Source organism: Colletotrichum godetiae (genome assembly GCF_030913485.1).
Source record: "Colletotrichum godetiae strain CBS 193.32 chromosome Unknown BDP55scaffold_41, whole genome shotgun sequence".
Classification (NCBI taxonomy): Eukaryota; Fungi; Ascomycota; class Sordariomycetes; order Glomerellales; family Glomerellaceae; genus Colletotrichum; species Colletotrichum godetiae.
The window spans coordinates 293,002-312,066 of NW_026851289.1; the positions used below are offsets into that span (position 1 = coordinate 293,002).

Here is a 19,065-nt window from a genome sequence, read left to right on the forward strand (position 1 = left end):
TAGCCAAGAGATGGAAATGCTTAGATTGTCTGCCCTTGATGTCGCGAGGCTGAAGTCTCGTGAAATTAATCGTCTACGAACTCCATGATTTCTCCCCCGAGTACAGAGTATGGAAAGAGACTACGAATCCATTCGACCGTGGACCTGCTCGCGATAGTCATTTCCATCCCACGTGATCGATGTGACACGCGGAAGAAGGCTACATATTCCGCTTATGCAAGGCGGGAAGCAAACATCACACAAATGGGGCCAAGCCGGGGCCCACGACAATGGTTCACTCGAGGGGCTGTGGTCAAAATGGTATCACCTCTGGTGTACGTACTCCGTACAATGCTGGAACAGCTGCCGGCGTACACAGTACTCACTACTCCGTACTCGACGTTCAATATCGTGTATCGGCCGGGTGCCTCACAGCGAAGTGGTACTTCGCTTGCAAGCGACGTGAACCCGATCACCTCCCTACTGTTCAGGAAGATGATCCCAACCCCGTGAAAGTGGTCCCTTATTTCCTCGAAAGGACGATCGGTCACATGGCAGTCTGTGGTCAATCCCTAGATGACCCATATTCCTCGCCAACCTCACGGTAAACAATGGCGACTCCCGTAATGGACTGCTTCCTTCAAAGTTCAGTGGCAATCCTGAGCGAGAGGAAAGTAACACCCTGCACATTTCGCGGGACTTGGGTCTGTGAACTTCACTCGTGCGTTCATGTCCAACCAACCGTTGACGAGCATATTTCCATTCGTAACGATCGTTTGCTTCCAGACGGGATGACTGAATCGGCCACATAATAAATGGTCTCGCTGCTAGTATTCGTACTCACAGCTTGTAGGATATCGCGAGACCCTAACGCAATATGGTGCTATAAGCCTCGTCTGTTTGCCGCTACTTTGCTTGGTGATTCCTACTTCGAGAATAGAACTCGAGGACCGTTGGACGTATCCACTGTCCACCCTTGGCCCGAGCCAGGGATTCGGCTCCATCAAGAGCATCGTCGGGACCTTCGAGAATTTCTACCGAGACCAACAGAAAGTCTTCATGCCCGAGAGGCGAAAGACAAGCACCCCTGATGGGATCCAACGGCTTTAGGCTTCAAGTGGATTCATCCCAAAAAATCTTTACATACTCCTTCATCCGACTCCACTCGCACGCATGAGCGCTTCGAGAAGCCCGGCTCGTTCCCGCGAAATGAGATCGTTGCTGCCGCGGTTGGAAAACGCGAGTCCACGAGGGTCTGCGCGTTGAGTGAGGAGACCATGGGTGTGCAAAGGGTGCGTTGGATGACACGAGACCTGCGGCGAGAGTTCCCCAGGTCGAAGCCATCCAGCAGGCGCGAATTGTCTTTGTGAAGAGGCCGAATGGCTCGACTGGTTCTCATGCTTGCTAGGAAAGTCTCGTGAGAGCTGCTTTTCAAGAGAAAGGTACCTCTTGGCGTCTTATATGCTATGCTCGATGCTTGAGGTCTTGACAGTTCAAAGGTCCCCGAGCGGAAGCATTCAATCATTAAATCACCCAGAAGGCTTTAGATCCAAGGTGAAATTGAAGAGTCTTTGAGATGAGATTGCCATCGAGTCATGCTAAATGAGGCTTCCTGCAACCTCGAAACCTTGACTGCTGCGGAGACCGCGTTGCGTCTGTCGGATCGATAGGCTCATCTGGGCGACTCAAGAGCTTGATCTTGGCTCTGCCAAGTGTTCGACAACGCGTGACGCAGCATCGAGGAAAAGAAAAGGTTCACTGAGCGCCGAAAAGGTTCTTGTTTACTCACGGTCACCAAGAAGAAGTATCTTTTAAATACAATGAGGACGATAGCATGCCACCCATACTCTAGGTATCGAGACCCGCCCTTCGATGAGGTTGCTCGAAGCCAGCTCAGCTTTGTGAAGTACAAAAAGGAGCAAATGTTTGCGTTGGAAGGAAGCTGGTGTCTCTTGAGCTTGAGAGGGAGTTCGGCGTAGTTTCCTGCTTGCTTGGCCCCGGATACACCGGACGTCACAATCTCCGTCCTGGTGTTGGCTTCGTCAGCATTCCCGTTGACCCCCATTTCCCCCGACGTCTCAGGGGCAAAATAGGAGACTAGCGACGGCCCTTTTGCCTCCTCGTGTATAGCAGACTTGGAGACATGAAAACTGCTGCGAACCTGAGCTTGTGAGTAGCCTTGGTACAAGGAGCATAGCCTGAGGCCAAGCGATTCTCGTCTTCCTTGCGTTCGTCGAAGATGGACTTGTGGTTGGCTTGAATGATGCGAAAGGAGCATTCAAGCCAAAGGAGAGGTGTGGGAACTGGGACTATTAGGATAGTGTCGCGGTATAGCTGTATTAACGTTGACCTATATGTTTTCCGGGCTTAACATCTCGAGTCAAGTAGGATATTACCTGCCCTCCGACGGATGAGAGGTCTTTATAGACGAGGGTCTTGCGAGGTAAGGGTTGGAATCCCGTTGAGGATGTGTAGAGAGTGCCTCCGTGAATACCTTCTGGCGCCGTGCTACTTGATTATTTGTTTGCGGCCATGGTCTCGCGGATGACCTAGGATACGAGCTTGTCCGTATGAGCTAGATCTCCAGTAGCATTAGCTGAATGTCAAAACTGGTAATATCGTATGGCTTTTTCTCGCAGATGTTCTTCCGGCAGCACCTTTGCCAAGCGTGAACACAGAGTCCTCATCTGTTGGTTAGTCGCCGCTATTGTTGATCGAGTCTGACCTAGGGGATCCTATCCTCTTCTCGTTATTTCTCGCCCAACTCAAGGTCTTTGCCAGGTTACTTGAGCGTTTCGAGCAGCTACTTGGATGCAAACTCAGCTTTCACCGTTCGGGCAGAGGGAGCAGTCAAAGACGCATCATTTATTTTCATACTAACCCCCTCAGCTATCCCATCAACCATAGGCTCCTTGTTGCGATGTTTTTGGCAAACGGGGTTGAAACTCCATCAACGACATAAGGTCCGGGAACTTTCAGATAGTAGGTGGACAGTACTTGAATTGTTGTCGTAGAGAAGACTGACTGTCTTTGATTTGGTCACTTATTTCTTTTACTAGGTCGCTATGGTTCTAGTAAAGAAGAAAGGCTACCACATGTATCGTGCGCGGAGGCGATAGTTGATGAGCGGCCATAATTTTCATTTGCCACACTGGGTTTCCATGTAATCATAATCACCTCGCAGCCCTCGACGCTGCTACAGAGTCGAGGTTCCCTTCCTGAGAGTCTCTGGCTGGGTATTCACTAATGATACGCCGTGGAAAGGGGTCGAAGGGGAGCAAGGGGTTCGAAGCGGTTGGAGAGCACTACTTAGGAATCGCCAGACGATTAGAAAGTACCGCCACAGAGATAATAATCGATCGAGACGAGGCATCTTGCTCATATACAGCGCGCTCATCGCTGCGAACCTGCAAAAACGGTGTCTGGGAGCATGTGTTGCATATGAGGATTAAGAGACCCCCCGTAGCTGCTCTTTCATATACAACTTTGGGCCTAAGGGGGGGGGGGGGGGGGGGGGGTGGCCTAGAGACATTTCTCTGCGGAGTTGACTTAAACATAGCTATTAAATGTCTCTCATAGCAACACATGAGCGCCTGGCTTTCATCCGCGAGTCGAACAGAAGACACATTGGAATGGAGATCGTTATTTCATAGCTGGGCGGGAAGCTGGACACCATTATTCCTACTGAAAAAACCAGGACATTTGCTCAATGGCTTGGAATAACGTATAACGGACCGATCAGTTCAGAAACGAAGGCTGTTAACAGCTACGTTCGCATCTGAATCCGGCACCCATCGACGATCTGAATGATAGTGGACTCTGTCAAGTCTCAGCTGATGGAGCGGTAGATAAGTATCAATGTTCAGATTAGAAGGCGGGAGCCATGATGGCTCCAAGGGAAGTCAAGTCCAACCCTAGATTAAAGATTGCTCATGCCTATAGAGGACATAGCCAAGGCACATGTTTCCGCTCATAGGCGAAGCTGGGACATGACAAAAGTTGTTATAGATGGACATACACAACGAGAGGCAAGGCAAACGACGGAGAAATTCGACAACAAACGCATAGTCAAGAGGCAAACTTTTCTCATTGGCGACGTGGTATCTTGGTTCATCGATCTAAGTCAAAGCAAAATCCCGCTCCCTGACTCCAAGTGGCTAACCATGCAAGAGACACCATCACATCTCGGCAACTTTTCCATCACATCACAGCTGACCCTATTCATGTCTCAGATAGCTATCTCCGTCTGCTGCGGGTTGTCGGTGCCGGCTCGAACGCATCCTCGTCCGAAATCTCATCATCACTGATCTCGACAGCGGCTTGAGAGGCGGCAGCTTGCGAGAAGTTGAGTTTAGTCTGCCGGGTGGTCTTCGGGGCCGCATGTGTAGGCTGAGACCGCTTGCCTCGAGTAGGCGGTGGCGGCGGCTCCTCAAAGTCATCGTCCATCACCACGTCCTCTTCCTCTGATTCGTCCTCAAAGACGGGCTTCTTGCGGCCTCGCGCAGGTGGTTTCTTGGCTGGAGCTTTCTTCGCCGGGGCTTTCTTTGCCGGGGCGGCCTTCGTAGCTCGAGTGGCCGCCGCTTTCTTTGCAGGTGCTTGACGGGCTGGGGGTTCGTCCTCGTCCATGAGGTCATCCTCGTCATCCTGTGAAGCAGTCCTTCGTGATTTGGCTGTAGTCGGAGCGGCTGATTCGGTCTCGACCACTCCAGGCTGATCCTCCCAGTGTCCATCGAGGTCAGAGTCCCACTCATCTGGTTTAGGTTTCACAGTACGCCTGCTAGTCTTCTTCAGGGCTCCCTTTGAGAATGCCTCTTCGAGCTTGGCCCGATACGCTTCCATCGCAACGTCGAGGTCGTCTTCATCGGAGTCGAGGTTGAGCATCTGCTTCACCTGGCCAGCCAGCGACTCACTGACAAACTCCTCCATCGCGTGCTTGTCGTCCTTGTTGACGAATTGATTGACGGCATCGCCGAAGGGTGCTGTTGGCAGAATCTTCAGAGACTGAGCTGCGAGGAACTCCTGTACAAGGGCCTCCACTTTGATAGTGTCCAGACCTAATGTTTCCTCGAGGGCCTCGGGAATGTCTGTGTCGGCGTTTCGTCCTGCAAAGTATGAGTACTAGTGAGTAAGATCGTGCGAAACAAAGAACTTACGGGTAGCACTGGCCTTCTTCCGGTGGAAGTAGACGACATCGTTGGTGTTTGCCACCTTGCCGATGAATCTATTTGAAAACCGCTGGGGGTTCTCGCAGTCGTACTGACCACCCTCTGGAGCCGTGTACTCTACTTTGAGGCGGATCAAGGGCAGCGGAGGTTCCTCCTCGTCGTTCTCCTGGACGGCGAACCACTCCTCATTCGCCTCCTGTATCATCTCCTCAACGACCACCATCAGTCTCTTGGTTAACTCCTGTCTGTTTTCTTTCTTCGTGTGCAGGCCCTTAAACCGCGGATCGGTCGACAACTGGATCTCTTTCGTGATGAATGGGCGTACGGTCTTCAACGGTAGCTTCTCAACCTTGAAATCTCTGCCAGTGAGGTTCAGAATCGCCACATGCTTTGGTACCGCCTCGCCCGGGACCAGAGATGTCGCCACCGAGGAGCCGGGCTGCATGACGTGGAAGCCGGTTTCCGGATTCTGTTGAGGGTCAATCAAGCACTCGTGCTCATGGCCCCAAACAACAAGATCCATCCAGTCGGGCAGGACATTCTCGGGGAGATATGATGTTGCGGTATGTGCGTGGTGGTTTTGATGCACGGTGAGCAAGTTGAACCAGTCTGACTGTTGGACACCCGGGCGGAACCATTTGACCTTATGATCCCTGAATGTTCGGAACATGCGCTCATCGCGAACATTGCTCAGCCCAAATAGCGCCAGTTTTGTTTGACCCTTTTGTAGCAGTACCGGCTTTGCCTCAATGTTGTCGGCCTCGGCGATGCGTCCAAAGTAGTTGACCAGCCCAGCAACCTGGAGCAAGTCCAGAGAACAGAAGTGGCCCTCGCCGCTGGGATCGTCGTGGTTTCCGTGAATCGAGAAAACGGGTATGGAGATGTTGATATCGGGGTCTTCGTAGTTGACATGAGGGAATGCACCCTCAAAGACTTCATTCGCATCGCTTAGGAACTCGAGCTCGCAGGGCTTCATGCCCAAGCAGTTCTTTCGAAGACTGCGCATGACCTGATACATGGACTTTCGGGATGGCTTGTTGTCGTGGAAGAGGTCGCCGCCCAATAGCACCATGTCGACCTATGCTCCATGTCAGCCGGCGAAGCACCTTGAGATGATGCATCTGATTACATCTTGGCTCTTGGCGAGGTTCAGAATCTCGTCGAACGTTTTCCAGCTGTCGTCTTTGCGAATCGGGTCTCGCTCCTCGTAGCCGACATGGTTGTCTGTCGCAACCAGAATGCGGATAGTGTCCGCCTCTGTACAGTGGGTTAGAGCTGTTTGATGCCAGTTGATCCGGAGGGAGAAGGCGGATTACCTGTAAAGTCGGGCATGATGTCGAGCGGGCCAATGGGTCAGTCCCAGGCCCAGATGCGCGGTGTTGAGACTTGTCGATCGGCAGATAGTTCACTGTGGTATTGTGTTCCAAGGTCTCCTGAATTGGAGGGGAGGAATCCAATGGAGGGTGCCCGCCATTTGGCGTTGGGGTTTAAGTGCCGTCGCGCGGCGCGCCTCTCCAGCAGGCAGCGACGCGAAATTCCCGGCGCCACAACTCGCACTCACGTGGTTGAGAGGTCCCCTCGGGGTGGCCGGTGCCTTTGTGGCTGGGCGCCACCGAGACACACCTCGTCTGCTGAGTCCTCACCTCGATGCAGTCCCATCCCAGCCGTACCTAAGGTACCTATCTTCGGTGAGAGGAGCCGGGCCGAGAATTAAGCTTACTCCGAGGGTTTTCTGCCCCTGGCCCAGGCTGGGCTGTTCCTGCTTTTCGTCCAGTCTTCCCTCTGCACGATCGCGGCCACTCCCATGCTACTAACTCATACTGTTCAATCACTCCATTCTCGAGACATTTTCGCTACTTGGGATATGTTTGCCGCTATCTACATCCTTGCGATGCCTAGGAGGTTCTCTAGTCCCACATGAGCTTGTGAGTGGTAGACGAACAGGCAAAGTCAAATCTGCCCAAGGGCAATGCGCTTGAGACAGCCTCTCGATGTCTTTTGAAACTGTGAGGTACTTGCTCGTAGTCCAAGTGGACTTGATGCCACAGTTGAGTCTCTAAATGGGTATCTAGGATTTCGAATCGTTGAGTAACGACCTGATTGATAGCCACCCGCTTTTCAGCGAGTCAATATACCTACCTTATACAACTCGTGTGGTCGGCCACTCGTATCGAAAGCTCGAAGCTCTGGCATACGCGGCGGACTCCTCCGTCCTTGTCTCTCGAAAGCTCGGGGACGGCGAGGCCATCGCGCTGGGTCGGTGCCACTGGTGGGCGAAGCGCTGCCGATCAATCAATTCTCTGCTATTTCAGTTGCCCGTCCTGGCCATTCTTGTCAATAGTGCATTGACCTGGCAAAGCCAAGACTCTATGCAACCCTACACCGATGCCCCGTTTCTTCTCAAAAGTCCCTCGACGAAAACAGAAGGTTGTTCTGACTTCACATATCTTGGGCGTTGCTGTATGCAAGGCAAGCCGTCATGATGGACGCCAGCCAAGAGCCCCATTCGCCCAAGGATGCCCAAGACAACTTCTCTTGGTTGACACTTAGCCACTCGCCACGACAAACACCAAAGAGTACTTTGTTAAGCAAGAGTGTCTTAACTTAAGTCAACTCCCACATAATAGACGCGATCAATAACTTGATTAGGCCCAAATAGGGAGGTTGAACGGTACTGCCCTGGTTGGATGATTGGCCGTCTTGGCGAGAGCTTGGCATGCACGTTAAACGGAGCGTTTAATGTCGCGATACCACCGCACTCCGCTAGCGCCGGCTTTCAAAGCTTACTCGTCCTCTCAGAATCATCTCCGAGGGGTATCAAGGACTGACCGGTCTCGCTCGACCGTCGACGTAACGAGATCATCGGATCTCTTATCGGCCTTGTGGTTGTTGCAACTTGTGCGGGTGCCCATCCACTCTCCAGCGCTTCTCGGCCTCTTCCGACTCATGCAACTCTTGCAGCTAATGCTACCCACCTAGGGCACGAGGAAGCATCAAGCATCGCCTCAACCTCTCAGCTCAGCTCAATATGGACTTTGGCATGCCAAGATCGTCGTATCTCAGAGTCCACGAATCAGAACTACATGTCTTTCCCCGGGTGGTTCACAACCGATGTCCACCCCGTGCCCGGCCCCGGTGAATGGCCCGTTGCCCATGTTGAAATCCTCAGTTCATCCTTAATGAGGAAGGCATTCTAGCTTACCCCATGACATTCATTCCCGCGCATCCAGTCTTCTCGATCTCAGAACTTGTGTTTTCCTCCAAGCTAAGCTTGACTGACAGAGCCAAAGGTGGCCTTGAACTGATCCGGAAGGTCGCAAACATCTTAGCTCCTGACTAACTCCTTGACCCATCACCATGTATCATAGGAACTAGAAACATCGAGATACACCCAAGAGGATGCCCTCGAGTATATATGTGTTGCTAATCCTCCTCTCTTGAGGTCCTTTCGCTCCCTTCCTCCCTATCACTCTTAGCTCTATCAAGTCCCGGTCTCCTTGTCCAAGCCTCGATCCAATCGGTCTAGCTCTTCATCATGCAGTTCAAGCTCTCTGTCGTTGCGGCTCTTGCCGCTGCCGCCTCCGCCGCTGTCACCCCCGCCCGTCTCGGCTGCGGTACTCATGATCCTACCCCTGAGCACATTGAGATCTCCAAGAAGCTTGCCGAGGAGGAGGCTGCCAACAATGGCACGGTGAGCCTGATGGCGGCGGCCACCATCAATGTCAACGTCTACTTCCACGTTGTTGCCTCCTCCCAGACCGTGGCCAATGGCTACATCACTGTGAGTAACACCGGGACACCCTGAATTTGTACCGCCGATCTCTAATAGCCTCAATAGGACAAGATGCTGTCTGACCAGCTAGCCGTCATGAACAGTGACTTTGCCCCTCACGGCATCAGCTACACCCTGGTTGAGACCACCCGCACCATCAACTCCGCCTGGGCCCAGGATGGGGACGAGATGGCCATGAAGCGTGCCCTCCGCAAGGGAACCTACAAGGACCTCAACCTCTACTTCGTCCGCACCCTCGGCGGCGACTTCGGGTACTGCTACTTCCCCACCACTGCCGCCGCTGGCTCAACCGCCTACATCCGTGACGGTTGCACCATTCTCTCCTCCACCGTCCCCGGCGGCAGCGAGACCAACTACAACCTCGGCAAGACCGTCACCCACGAGGTCGGCCACTGGTTCGGTCTCTACCACACCTTCCAGGGCGGCTGCACCGGCGCCGGCGACTCTATCGCCGACACCCCCGCTCAAGCCAGCTTCTCCACCGGCTGCCCTACCGGTCGTGACTCCTGCCCTAGCCAGGCTGGTCTTGACCCCATCCACAACTACATGGACTACTCTTACGACTCTTGCTACGAGGAGTTCACTCCCAACCAGCAGACTCGCATGTACAGCTTCTGGAACCAGTACCGCGCATAGAGTGGCCGTTTCTCTGGGATCTGTTTTGTCATTTGGCGCGATGTTGCATTGGAAGCGTGGAGGAGTAGAGCTTGAATAGAGGCTGAAGAAATTTGATGAGGTCTATGAATGGGAGTGGCTGAGAGCTCTGGGATATGAGCCGGATGTAAATAGAACCATCAGGTGTTTTGACTATAGTAATACCCTTAAGAATATTGACTAAATCATAATTCTTCAAATACTCCACCCTCTTTTACCCCCGTCAATGTCTTGCTCGATTCCTTGATGAACTTCACGCGCAGCGCGGGGAAGCTTACACTGGTTGCCTTCCCGTCTTCACCCACAGTGAAAACAACCTCGTCTAAGGCAATGTTGCCGTACGTAAGTGACCCAGCGCCTCCCCAAGTCGACCCGCACTTCTTCCCCAGTACGGGTTCCCGACCCGAGGGCGCTGCATCAGGACTCGAAAAGACGGCTCGGAATGACATCTCTCCTTCGTCTTGGAGGCCTATGAATTGTAGATCAGCACCCTGAAAACCAAGTTTTCCGCCCACCTTCGCAAAGAAGTCCGTGCCGTTGAGCACAAGTTTTTGGAGCGTCAGACCGAGTCTGTCGAAAACGAGCGCCAACTCGGCCCGAGAGTCCGATCCGTCGTCAGCTACATAGGTGCCAACAAGGTCCTCACCCACCGCCTCCCGGCTCGCGGCCTCGGCGGCGGGGATCCACTTCTCCAGGAGCAACTCGCTGAGGACGTCAAAAGTAGAGTCGGGAATACCGTCTCCGTAGGCATTCTTGGAGGCCGTCATGAGAGTGAAGCCGATGTTGTGGTCGGGCGAGAGGATGAGGTAAGTCAGGTAGGCACCGATGCCGCCGTTCTTGGTGTATAGGTCCACGAGACGGGTGCGTTTGGAGCCGGGGCTTGCGGCGACGTCCATACGTGTGATTTCCCATGGTCTTCCAACGGCACTGTGGGTGTGCTGAGTATGCGTTACCGGTCGGAGCCATTCGCGAGTCACTGATTTAGGTAGGAGAGATGAGGCCAGGATGGAGCGGCCAATGGTGGAGAGGTCACCCATGGAAGAGTAGACACCACCGGTGCTTGAGGCATAAGTCAGCCCCGACTGAGAGGTGAAGAGGGTATTCGTAAGGTACTTGTAAGTTCACTCACGGGGTGTACGTGGCTAACCCCTCTCCAAATGGGTAGCCTATCAACGACTTCGTCGTCGACGAATCGAGATCAACAACATTGGCATTTGGGTCGTCTTTGGGCGGATCCCAAAAAGTTCGAGACAAGCCTAGGGGCTTTGCAATACCGGCCTCGAAGGCATCTCCTACGGGGCCGCCTGTAATGTTCTCAAACACCCACCCTATGAGCTGGAAGGCTTCATTGCTGTACACTGGGGTATGCCAGGTTGCTGTAGCGGGATACTGCTCCAGCAAGGAATTGAGTACCTCTGTATGTAGTGAATTCAGTCAGAACCAAATCAAAGAGAAACTTGAACATCACGCACCTTCTCTTGTACAAGGTCGCATCTCCGGTAGACCGCACTTGATGATATCGGAAGCGTTCAGGTGAGGGAGTCCCATATCCTCGATACCATCGATGCCAGATAGGTCGACGAAGTGATCTAATTGCGATGAGTTATCGATGGTCACAAAGATAGATGGGTCGTGGTACTATTGCGTGCAATACCACTCATGTGGCTTGTCAACCCCCCCAAAGTCACCTCAGACCATTGCACCCTGTGCGCCCGGTTTCCTGCCGGCGCGTTCGCGAGCTCCGGGATGAACTTGGTGATCGGCTCGTTCCAGTACGTAGGGCCCAGCTTAACAAGAATGGTGTACACAGTCAGAAGCTTGGTGACGCTACCGATGCGATACAGCGTATCCAGATCCAATGAGCCGCCGGTGACCGTCCCTTCGAGCTCGGTGCCCTGATGATGATGCTCGTAGAGGAACTCATCCGAGTCCGCAGAAAATACACCGATCGAAAACGAGGCAGTAGCGGTGTTTATCTTGCCCAAGTCCGTTTCGCCGGTCGAAACCGCATTCTCGATGAGTTTTGCGAATGACTCCTGCGTGTCTTTGATCACTTGTGACTTATGAAGCTTTGGACGAGGATAGGCTGGTCCTAGTAGAGGGCAATTGCTGAGATCGGCCCTTTGGCTAGTGACTAGTGCACCAATGACCAGAAGAGTTAAAGGTTGAAGAAGCCGCATGATGCTGTCTTTGTTTTGGAGAAGATGATGAGAAAAGGTAGTCAGCATCGGACCTGGGAAGAGAGAAGGGCATAATGGCATGTCAGCATGTGGCACGGCTCTAAGCTACCCCGAAGCTTACATCTTATCTTGGAGGCTTTGTCAACGACCTGCTTATTTGGGCTAAGGAAAACGGGTCCCCAAAGGGGTTATTCATTGGACACAAGTCATTGGGCTCGATATCGCAAAAAAGGGGACTTTGGCAGACACTTGCGATTGACGATTCGAAAGGCTTTCAGCTTGTGTGATGAATTGATTTTGTTAATACTATGAGCGTAGCCACGCCCTGTTCAGTGTTGATTGTTGACTGATAGAATATGTACTCTGAAGGAGTTGGAAAGAGTCTGAAGGGGAGCAAAGTATTCCTTCAAAGATGCTCACCCGGGCTCCGTCCCTTGGGGCAAGGGCGACGACGGTCGGGGGTAATGCACCAGATGGCTCTGACATCCTAAGCCAGATAAGACGCCTCGACTAGGAAGCCCACCGTGAGCTTCGAGTGACGGAGAATAGCGTTCCACTGAACGCTATCGTAGGTCTGTAGAATTATTAGATGATTGTCTCATCCAGGGTCAATGGCCCGACTTACGTCACTGGAAGTGTGGATCTTGGGGTTGGAAGTGCTGAAGGGCTCCTCGTTGACAAAGGCAGCAGCTGTTGAACAAATGTTAGTACATATCCACTCTAACAATGCGAAAGTGTAACTGACGGAAACCGTTGGAACGGGCACTGGCATGATCAGAGCAGCCATAGCCACAGGAAGAGCTGGAGGGAGCAGCACCGGTGTACTGAGTGGTGACGAGGCGGACGTAGGCAGTGAAAGCCGTGTCAACGTAGTCGGTGTACACAGTAGCCTTGCCACCGGGGGAGTAGCCAGTCATGTCCTGGTTCAGCATACCGAGGACACGCTTGCCCGCAGATTTGTAGTTGGCAAAGACAGCTTGGGAGCCAAGGAGACCACCCTCCTCGCCAGCATAGAAGTGGAACTCGATGGTGTTCTGGGGGCGGAAACCAGCAGCGACGAGAACGCGGAGGGCCTCAAGCAGGTTGACAGTGCCGGTACCATTGTCATCAGCGCCAGGAGCGCGGGCAGTGGTGGATCCAGCGGTAGAATCATAATGAGCACCAACGATGACTGGGAATAAGTTGTTAGTATGAAATTCACCTTAGGGAAGGAGGTGTCCTTGAGCAACGACTTTATGCTCAATTGTTGACTTACTGAGATTGGAGCTAGTACCGGGGTACTTGACAATGATGGAGGGCTGGTTGAAGGAGTGGGTGAAGCGGGAGACGGTGATGGCAGAGTAGCCGGAGGCGATGCTGACAGCCTGGTTGTAGAGCCAGGTAGAGGCCTCGGTACCGTAAGTAGAGCGGTAGTGACGGTTTTGGAAGCTGATGAAATCAGTTAGCATCTCATAGAGGGATAGGCTTGAAGACTTACTTGGTCAAGGTGCGAAGCCAAGTCTGAGGGTTGGTGTTGCTGACTCTGGTGATGAGAGAGTTGGCCTCGGTGACGTGGCTGAGAGTGGTTGGGTAGACAACAGTCTGACGAGAAGCTAGATGGTTGCCGCCGTTCGAGAGAGCGTCCAAGACCTCCTCATCCTGTATGTTTGATTAGCCTTCATTCCATGATATCTGCGAGAGTATTTTTGGAGTTTGTGCTAGTATGACTTACGGAGACATCGGTGATATCGATGAAGCCAATACCCTTGGAGGTGTACTTCTCGTACTTCTCATCTTCAGTGACCCAGGTGCCGGGATCCTCCTCATAGGTCTTGACAAGGCGCAGACCGGGGTTGACCTGAACATCGCCAGTCGCGGGGGCCGCGGCGGCGAGGCCGCATGAAGCCGCGACGACGGCGAGAGTGGTGCTGAAGCGCATGATGGTCCTTGTTTACCTTGAAGCTGTTGATGATGGAAGGTAACGAACTTGGATATGGAGGAGTGAAAAAGTGAAGTTGACAGACGGCTTGAGGGAAAAGCTCGTGGGTGAAGAGGTGAAAAAGAGGGAGTTGTAGGCGAGGTGGCGTGGGTGGTCAACATTTATACGGTAAGGTAGATGCCTTTTCGGAAGGAGAACCTGTCGTTCCTTCCAAGCAACTTCCGTCCCGCTCTTTCCAAAATTCGTATAAGAAATTGGCGAACATGCATACCACGCCCAGGGATATCAGACGAGAGGCAAGAATAACCAACTCGACAGGCGCACTCTATAGTTGCGGGGGATCACCCGCGCTTCCGGGCTGGGCCGCAGAAGCCTCCGGTCTACTAGCTACCGAAAAAGGCATCTGCATCGGCCCCCGGGTTACAGTGATCAGCGGGTTTAAACACAATTATATGGTAACCTCTGTGCATGGTGACATTACGTCGGAGCGAAAGGAAACATGGGGCAGGAGGATTATTGCGTTTAAGCTTATCTGGGTCGCCAAGGCATTAAGCTCATCGCAGCTGCCACTTCCAGTTTAGACTCGGCTGTTGAGCGTTCAACCATCGTGCGGCAGTGAGAGGGGTCATAACAGACGTGGCTTCATTCTTTCATGCTCGCAATGAAATATCCTAGTCACGTCATTGCTATATAAGTAAGCACAGTCTACCGTTGCGCGAAGGACCCATTGCTATTTAGGAAGTTCCACATCCACGCATGTCTGGGCGATGTTCTAGTGCTTTGCGAGACGCCCAACCGAGAGCCATAAAATGACCTTGGCACAAACCTTCGCTTAACAACTTAACCCTTGCAGCTTCCTAAACGGCTCAACTCGAAAGGCGCATAACTGGACGAGGCTCAGCACCGCTGCGCGTGAAGATGAGAGGAGGCAACGACTCGGGAGCGTGTTGCTTCCCATGCTTACACTTGCATCTGCTATGGTAGGATACCGTTCAGCAGGTTAAGGTGTTCAGCATCGTGCTCGAAAGTCAGCAAGTTGTCCATGCAATCACATGATATCTGTCGTCCGAACAACTGGGGAAATACGGAACTTGGAGCAAACAGCTCAACTGGTCCAAGTAGCCAGGAGGGCAAATGAGCACGATGAGTACACAGTGGTACGAAAATTTTCAGACTCTTTGGATGATTTTTCGGGGTTCACAACTCTTGAAAATGATTGGCAGTGTTATATCCCATCGAGTACAATACTCAGGTAGGCATTCTTCCAGCTAACGCTATAGTCCAAGTCACCATGTAAGGACCAAGGTATGGCCGAGCGTTCCTGCAAATCCATCCTCCTTCTTAGATGCTAGGGCCCCTGCATTCCAGCTTAGAAGCCCTGCTTTGCAACCTGAGCCTTGGCAGCAGCAATGGTTGCCGCCTTGTTGGGATCGACGAAGTTGCAGCCGTTCTTGCCGTTCTGGAACTGAGCCGCCTCGGCCGAGCACACGCCGACGCCGCTAGCATCCGCGCAGCATGCGGAAGAACAGTCGGCGTCATCGACACAGCCTCCGGTGATGAACTGAGCTCCATTACCCTGGCCCACGTTCTTAGCCCCGGCGTTGTTGGGGGTGATTGCGAGTGCGGTCATCGCGACTAGGTTGCGACTAAGTTAGCAACAAGACCTCAATCCGATAGCCCGAGCGACTGATACTCACAAGCGAGAGTGGCGAAGAGAGTGATGCGGACCATTTTTGCGGGTGTAAACTTGATTGATAATTAAAGAGAGATTCTAAGATAAATGCGACTCCAGGTCGTTGAAGCGAATGTGCTTGCACTGTAGATTGATAAGAGAATGATTGATGAAAAATCAAGAACCATTTGGTCTCGACGCAAAGAGTCTCTAAATACTCGGATCGTTGGATGCATCGACTGACAGAGTTTCGTAGTTGTAGACATTGATCCCCTGTCAATTGGGCATCCCGCCGGCACCGGCATCGTGACACTTATCCGTGAGACGAGTACCAGGAAATCTGAAGTCATTTTTTGGGTCCCTGAAACTTGGCAATGGAAATAGCACGGTCGTCATCAAATAACTCCTAGTTTTGCGGCTGAACTTCCCCCAGACTCCATCGGGTTCGGATCATGACATGTGTCATCCGAACGGATAGATCGGTCAGTTGCGGTTTGATCGTCGTCTGAACCATGTTTGGCGCAATGTCTATTAATGCGCACAGGACGACTAGGGGCCAACTTCCGATGGGCAACTGACGATCTTGACTAGCTCATCTCACCGCCTAAGTGAATGGTATCAATCAATTAGCTTTGCTTAATGTTCGCTGGCGATTCCGTGATGATGCTTCTGCAGATGAGAGTTCGGCCTTTGACGATGAGGATCATTTGAAACAGATTAGTAGGTGCCTAGATGCATGGCAGAGTTAAAGGTGTGAGAGACTGTGAATATTGAGTGGTTTCGAGGGATGGCAGTGAAATCATTGATCGGATGAGGTTGTTGACGTTGACATTGAGTCCCCTGCCTATAGTGTGTGCATGTAGATCAGGTTGGACAGCCTTTTCCAATCTGTTCATCGAAAGAGAGTCGTTCATATCCCGGTCTCAACCAGGTAGTTGATTGTCCCTTTGGCTTCGCCAGTTTCAAGAAGTTGAGATCCTTCTTCATTGATCATTCCGATCTTTTGCTTTCGTCACATCTCTCTGGCCCATACTTGAAGTGCATAATGAAGCTAGTGCGCCAGAACTATCGCGGTAAGTTTCTGTGGGAAGCACTCCTTTCCAACGTTGTGCAACTAAAATCATTGTGGTATAAAGCTTGCAAAACAAAGTGGTCAAATAATATTTCAAGTGCTTGTTCATGTTGGAAATCAGGACAATAAGCCTGTGAATCTTTTGCCATTCTCGCAGGTGTAGAGAGGAGCACCCAAGCTTTGGTTTCTAGGATGAACAAGCAGGAAGCCGCGAGCTTTCTCGTAAAGCTGTTTTCAGTTACACAAAACCAGGCTCGAGACAAGCTAACAGGATCAATTTGAGTTTCAAATGTTTGTGTATGACCTACGACTTGAAATAGACATGCCACCTTGGCTGCATAAACGCCGTCTACTTGAGGACTCGAGCGGAAGAGTGCGTAAATGAACCTTGAACGGCCCGAAACTACCTACCTGCTTGAGTCGTACAAAGCGTAACGCCAATTTCAATGTATTTGTAGAGTTAAAACTCATTGGAGGTGAAAGAAGATGACGTGGTAACACCAACTAAATTTTCTCATGTTCGTCGAAGGCCCTTTGCAGCGAAGGGGAAGGTCTCGACATTCACTGCGCCCGTGCCATGTATTGCTGTGCTACTTTACCGAATTAAAGTGGCGAGCCGCCCGAGGACTATGGATGTATTCAATCACATCGCCCCCCCTTATCAACTAAGGTAGAGGCGTCTTCTATTCTCCGTCTGCCATGACAAGCGGCCATGTTGACAAAGCCCCATCGAACTTCATCCTTTGAAGTTTGAAACAATCATTCGCACACTGGTAGTATTTGATGGCGCCAGGCTTCAGACTTCAGCTTTCAGTTGACATACTATAGAGTCAACATGTTGTTTCGCTACTTCACGAGAAGTGCTCATCTGTTTTTGGGGGTTCGATTCTGGCGCGAAGCGCCCGCGTGGGAAATATCTGACGTACCAGCTCCTGATCTCTTCCTTAGAAGAGGCCTATCTAATGGTAAAGACACTCGGTTGATTGAAATATCAAGAGAAATGATCAGCTAACAGGTGATGTAACTTCAGTTGTGGTCATCGGTAATTTTCTCTACATCGATGGCGGCGAGGTCTCTCAGCTCCACGCCGAAGGAAAGCCATACACTTTCTTTGATTACGAAGTGAACCAGACCCGTGGCTCACATCCAGGCGAGTCTTCCAGTAACACTTTTCGTCGTCTTTTGACACAATCGTCTGACAGCAGGGCAACCTAGTCGACTCTACCCTTTCAATCGACTTGTCCGAATCATGGTCCCCCGCCAACGTCTCATTCCGAAAAATACAGAAGGAACCATATGGCATGGACAGACAAGCATTGTGGGAAAGAAAGGACGATGACTCGTTTTACATATGGGGAGGACAAACCGCCGACACCCTCTATCTGAAAGACGAATCACTGTCTACTGGATCATGGAAGTTCCAAGCCGATGGTCTTGGTGGTGGCCAATGGACGAAGGAGACCCCCGTCAACCCCACGGAGTTCACGGAATTAGTGAGGAGTGAGGATGGAGCATTTGCTAGTACTCCTTACGGTGGCTTCTGGTTCGGGGGCTGGGCTGGAACTCGAACAAAGGTAAACGCAACTAATGGTGATGCAGACCTACCTCCAGCTCGTGCTACTCCAGGCATGGTCGTTTACGATTGGCATAAAAATCAGTGGTCAAACGAGACAGCCGCGCTGAGGAATGCATTTCCTCCTTACGGGACAGTGAGAGGTGCTAGAGCACTGTACGTCCCCGACTTTGGGCCACATGGCATCATCGTGCTCCTTGGTGGCTTTATGGCAACTTTAGAGCCCATAATCAACGGAAGCGATAGCCTTTACCGATGGATGGATATCTCAAACATTACATTCATGGACCCAGTCACCAAGAAGTGGTATAGTCAAACGACCACAGGATCTGCACCAACCAGACGACAATGGTTCTGTATGGTGGGAGTCAGCAGCGAAACTACATATGAGATGTAAGTGGAACGGACCCGGGTCATGAGCCAATACCAGAGTTGACAAAGACAGATTTTTGTTCGGCGGAACAGCTGGGTCCGCTAACAAAGCATACAGCGATGTTTTCGTCTTGAGTCTACCTGGTTTTGTTTGGAGACAAGTGCAATTCGATGACGTGTCTCCACGGACTGATCACCACTGCACAGTAGTAGGAAACCGACAGATGGTCGTTGTTGGTGGAAGAACAACAAGCAAGAGCGCAGAGAATCTGGAAGGATGGGCTGTTCGAGACCCGTGGCCTCAAGGGCTTGGCTTGTTTGACATGGCGGAGTGGACTTGGAAGAACGAATACGACGCCAGTGCTGGTGCTTATCACAGCCACGAGGAAATTCAACGTTGGTATGTTGAGAGGTAAGTTCATAGTATCGACGAACTGGGACGTTCGCTAAGTACTAGGTTTAGAGGTGTTAACTCCGTATCATGGTCATCGGAGGAAGTCATGACTTTCTTCGTGCCTACAGCGAAGACCACACCACAGCCCACAACAATTCCCACAGCGGTACCTGCGGCGAAAGAGGCCTCGACAAATTCTATTGCAGGAGCCGCAATAGTCGCGATTATTTTAGCAGTTCTTGCGTTTCTGGGAATCATGTGGATTGACGGACGGTCGGGGAGACCCATAATCG

The 19,065-nt window shown here is 51.9% G+C and overlaps 7 protein-coding genes across 7 annotated transcripts; 2 read left to right on the plus strand and 5 right to left on the minus strand.

Annotated features, from left to right (window-relative positions):
- Positions 1–1,322: 1,322 nt before the first annotated feature.
- On the minus strand, positions 1,323–2,521 carry BDP55DRAFT_279161 (uncharacterized protein). The gene has a single exon (XM_060566464.1). It carries the CDS (start codon positions 2,255–2,257, stop codon positions 1,652–1,654), a length of 606 nt encoding a protein of 201 aa, XP_060426091.1. The 5' UTR covers positions 2,258–2,521; the 3' UTR covers positions 1,323–1,651.
- Positions 2,522–4,047: 1,526 nt separating this feature from the next.
- BDP55DRAFT_674356 (DNA repair protein) lies at positions 4,048–6,640 on the minus strand. Its single transcript, XM_060575657.1, has 4 exons — positions 6,461–6,640; positions 6,274–6,401; positions 5,133–6,222; positions 4,048–5,081 (listed from the first exon to the last, which is right to left on the minus strand). The coding sequence occupies exons 1-4, from the start codon at positions 6,474–6,476 to the stop codon at positions 4,216–4,218; spliced, it is 2,100 nt and encodes a 699-aa protein (XP_060426092.1). The 5' UTR covers positions 6,477–6,640; the 3' UTR covers positions 4,048–4,215.
- Positions 6,641–8,679: 2,039 nt separating this feature from the next.
- On the plus strand, positions 8,680–9,573 carry BDP55DRAFT_731770 (extracellular metalloprotease; the record flags this gene model as incomplete). Its single annotated transcript, XM_060579858.1, has 2 exons — positions 8,680–8,925; positions 8,983–9,573. The coding sequence occupies 2 exons, from the start codon at positions 8,680–8,682 to the stop codon at positions 9,571–9,573; spliced, it is 837 nt and encodes a 278-aa protein (XP_060426093.1).
- A 116-nt stretch (positions 9,574–9,689) lies between these two features.
- On the minus strand, positions 9,690–11,849 carry BDP55DRAFT_616764 (beta-lactamase/transpeptidase-like protein). Its single transcript, XM_060571273.1, has 4 exons — positions 11,231–11,849; positions 11,064–11,180; positions 10,721–11,006; positions 9,690–10,650 (listed from the first exon to the last, which is right to left on the minus strand). The coding sequence occupies exons 1-4, from the start codon at positions 11,817–11,819 to the stop codon at positions 9,777–9,779; spliced, it is 1,866 nt and encodes a 621-aa protein (XP_060426094.1). The 5' UTR covers positions 11,820–11,849; the 3' UTR covers positions 9,690–9,776.
- Positions 11,850–12,042: 193 nt separating this feature from the next.
- On the minus strand, positions 12,043–13,841 carry BDP55DRAFT_674371 (leucyl aminopeptidase). Its single transcript, XM_060575658.1, has 6 exons — positions 13,483–13,841; positions 13,249–13,409; positions 13,027–13,199; positions 12,517–12,942; positions 12,397–12,461; positions 12,043–12,345 (listed from the first exon to the last, which is right to left on the minus strand). Exons 1-6 carry the CDS (start codon positions 13,687–13,689, stop codon positions 12,259–12,261), a joined length of 1,119 nt encoding a protein of 372 aa, XP_060426095.1. The 5' UTR covers positions 13,690–13,841; the 3' UTR covers positions 12,043–12,258.
- Positions 13,842–14,946: 1,105 nt separating this feature from the next.
- BDP55DRAFT_771282 (biotrophy-associated secreted protein 2) lies at positions 14,947–15,420 on the minus strand (the record flags this gene model as incomplete). Its single annotated transcript, XM_060581106.1, has 2 exons — positions 14,947–15,324; positions 15,387–15,420. The coding sequence occupies 2 exons, from the start codon at positions 15,418–15,420 to the stop codon at positions 15,059–15,061; spliced, it is 300 nt and encodes a 99-aa protein (XP_060426096.1). The 3' UTR covers positions 14,947–15,058.
- A 1,848-nt stretch (positions 15,421–17,268) lies between these two features.
- BDP55DRAFT_731774 (uncharacterized protein) lies at positions 17,269–18,794 on the plus strand (the record flags this gene model as incomplete). The annotated part of the gene is made up of 4 exons (XM_060579859.1): positions 17,269–17,398; positions 17,464–17,595; positions 17,649–18,399; positions 18,497–18,794. The coding sequence occupies 4 exons, from the start codon at positions 17,269–17,271 to the stop codon at positions 18,792–18,794; spliced, it is 1,311 nt and encodes a 436-aa protein (XP_060426097.1).
- Between the last annotated feature and the right edge of the window lie 271 nt (positions 18,795–19,065).

Bases quoted from the DNA above. Each gene is read 5' to 3' on its own strand.
- BDP55DRAFT_279161 (XM_060566464.1), bottom strand. From the start codon at position 2,257: ATGCTCCTTTCGCATCATTCAAGCCAACCACAAGTCCATCTTCGACGA.
- BDP55DRAFT_674356 (XM_060575657.1), bottom strand. The intron at 6,223-6,273 runs GTAATCAGATGC...CATGGAGCATAG, and splicing joins ACCTCGCCAAGAGCCAAGAT to GTCGACATGGTGCTATTGGG. The intron at 5,082-5,132 runs GTAAGTTCTTTG...CATACTTTGCAG, and splicing joins GAAGAAGGCCAGTGCTACCC to GACGAAACGCCGACACAGAC.
- BDP55DRAFT_616764 (XM_060571273.1), bottom strand. From the start codon at position 11,819: ATGCTGACTACCTTTTCTCATCATCTTCTCCAAAACAAAGACAGCATC. The intron at 11,181-11,230 runs GTACCACGACCC...CATCGCAATTAG, and splicing joins GAGTGGTATTGCACGCAATA to ATCACTTCGTCGACCTATCT. The intron at 11,007-11,063 runs GTGCGTGATGTT...CACTACATACAG, and splicing joins GCGACCTTGTACAAGAGAAG to AGGTACTCAATTCCTTGCTG.
- BDP55DRAFT_674371 (XM_060575658.1), bottom strand. From the start codon at position 13,689: ATGCGCTTCAGCACCACTCTCGCCGTCGTCGCGGCTTCATGCGGCCTC. The intron at 12,462-12,516 runs GTCAGTTACACT...TTTGTTCAACAG, and splicing joins TGCCCGTTCCAACGGTTTCC to CTGCTGCCTTTGTCAACGAG. The intron at 12,346-12,396 runs GTAAGTCGGGCC...ATAATTCTACAG, and splicing joins AGATCCACACTTCCAGTGAC to ACCTACGATAGCGTTCAGTG.